The sequence below is a fragment of the Salmo salar genome, chromosome ssa01 (assembly GCF_905237065.1).
Source record: "Salmo salar chromosome ssa01, Ssal_v3.1, whole genome shotgun sequence".
NCBI classification, from domain to species: domain Eukaryota; kingdom Metazoa; phylum Chordata; class Actinopteri; order Salmoniformes; family Salmonidae; genus Salmo; species Salmo salar.
The window spans coordinates 141,439,866-141,442,365 of NC_059442.1; the positions used below are offsets into that span (position 1 = coordinate 141,439,866).

The following is a 2,500-nucleotide window of genomic DNA, read 5'->3' on the forward strand; positions in this document are numbered from 1 at the left end:
GAACAACCAGGCTAAATAACAACCAGGCTAATAAACAACCAGGCTAATGAACATGCAGGCTAAATAACAACCAGGCTAAATAACAACCAGGCTAAATAACAACCAGGCTAATGAACAACCAGGCTAAATAACAACCAGGCTAAATAACAACCAGGCCAATGAACAACCAGGCTAATAAACAACCAGGCTAATAAACAACCAGGCTAATGAACAACCAGGCTAAATAACAACCAGGCTAAATAACAACCAGGGTAATGAACAACCAGGCTAAAGAACAACCAGGCTAATAAACAACCAGGCTAAATAACAACCAGGTCAATGAACAACCAGGCTAATAAACAACCAGGCTAATAAACAACCAGGCTAATAAACAACCAGGCTAATGAACAACCAGGCTAAAGAACAACCAGGCTAAATAACAACCAGGCTAATGAACAACCAGGCTAATAAACAACCAGGCTAATAAACAACCAGGCTAATGAACAACCAGGCTAAATAACAACCAGGCTAAAGAACAACCAGGCTAAATAACAACCAGGCCAATGAACAACCAGGCTAATAAACAACCCGGCTAAAAAACAACCAGGCTAATGAACAACCAGGCTAAATAACAACCAGGCTAAATAACAACCAGGCTAATGCACAACCAGGCTAATAAACAACCAGGCTAATGAACAACCAGACTAAAGAACAACCAGGCTAATGAACAACCAGGCTAAATAACAACCAGGCTAATGCACAACCAGGCTAATGCACAACCAAGCTAATGAACAACCAGGCTAAAGAACAAACAGGCTAAAGAACAAACAGGCTAAAGAACAACCAGGCTAATGAACAACCAACCTAAATAACAACCTGGCTAAATAACAACCAGGCTAATGAACAACCTGGCTAATGAACAACCAGGCTAAAGAACAACCAGGCTAAAGAACAACCAGACTAAAGAACAACCAGGCTAATGAACAACCAACCTAAATAACAACCTGGCTAAATAACAACCAGGCTAATGAACAACCAGGCTAATGAACAACCAGGCTAAAGAACAACCAGGCTAAAGAACAATCAGACTAAAGAACAACCAGGCTAAAGAACAACCTGGCTAAATAACAACCAGGCTAATGAACAACCAGGCTAATGAACAACCAGGCTAAAGAACAACCAGACTAAAGAACAACCAGGCTAAAGAACAACCAGGCTAAAGAACAACCAGGCTAAAGAACAACCAGACTAAAGAACAACCAGACTAAAGAACAACCAGGCTAAAGAACAACCAGACTAAAGAACAACCAGACTAAAGAACAACCAGGCTAAAGAACAACCAGACTAAAGAACAACCAGACTAAAGAACAACCAGACTAAAGAACAACCAGGCTAAAGAACAACCAGACTAAAGAACAACCAGACTAAAGAACAACCAGGCTAAAGAACAACCAGGCTAAAGAACAACCAGGCTAATGAACAACCAGACTAAAGAACAACCAGACTAAAGAACAACCAGGCTAAAGAACAACCAGGCTAAAGAACAACCAGGCTAAAGAAAACCAGGCTAAAGAACACAGAAGAGAACAAGCAGAGAACTAGTTCAAACACTCAAAACTGTACTCAGTTGGAACTATAATCTGTCTTGGGATCAGCTCGATGTAGACCTTGCATCTAGGAACAGTATTACAATGTTTTGTGAACAGCCCATGAGGCAAGTCTTAATGAATGTAATGGAAGGCTATGTACTGTAGGTGCCGTCATGTGCCTATAGTACCTTACTGCCAGTTTGCTTCTTCTGGGCCACCTGGCTGCTCCTCTGCTGGGCACTACAGGGGATGAAAACATCACAATCATGGTCTACATAGGTGCACACGCCTAAACAAAGGATTCATTAGTAAGAGCCTGTAGGTCAGGATCCCCAGACTGTAATGTGTCTATACTGGGATGTTTGTTCTAATCCACTGTATCAGAACAGAGGTCAAGAGGGTGACACTCACTTGGCAAAGCCAATGAAGTCCTCGTGGTTGGTGTTCATGTAGGCCAGCTCAATGTCAATCAGCAGCATCACCTAGATGGAGCGACATGTATACAGTTTATGGACTTATTAAACATCAGATGTAGGATTGGGAATATAGTGTGTGTGTGTGTGTGTGTGTGTGTGTGTGTGTGTGTGTGTGTGTGTGTGTGTGTGTGTGTGTGTGTGTGTGTGTGTGTGTGTCACCTGGTCCTTGGTGCGGCTCTCGCGGTCTCGGATATGCTGGGTGACAATCTTCTCCATCTCCTCCCTCAGCATGGGGTACTGAGCCAGCTGTGGGTACAGGACAGCACAGGGCACACAGTGTGGGTAGGAAGGCTCAGCTCAGATACAGGCCAGACACAAAGCACGGCCAACTCAGTCAACACACCCAAACACTCACACTCACTGAAGCACACTGCACTAATGGCACAGAAACACACACATAGACAGACAGACACACACAGAGACACACTTATCAAATACAGTACACACACCTCACAA

At 43.3% G+C, this 2,500-nt stretch overlaps 1 protein-coding gene across 18 annotated transcripts in view; it reads right to left on the reverse strand.

Moving 5' to 3' along the window:
- The window catches only part of LOC106567059 (dynamin-1), an 83,571-nt gene that overhangs the window by 41,404 nt on the left and 39,667 nt on the right, over positions 1 to 2,500 (reverse strand). For all 18 annotated transcript variants that reach the window (XM_014135914.2, XM_014135995.2, XM_014136029.1 and 15 more), the window contains exons 11-13: positions 2,204 to 2,290; positions 1,980 to 2,050; positions 1,757 to 1,808 (exon numbers count right to left, since the gene is read on the reverse strand). In XM_014135914.2, the coding sequence (XP_013991389.1) occupies positions 1,757 to 1,808; positions 1,980 to 2,050; positions 2,204 to 2,290 (210 nt within the window). The remainder of the gene's footprint in view (positions 1 to 1,756; positions 1,809 to 1,979; positions 2,051 to 2,203; positions 2,291 to 2,500) is intronic.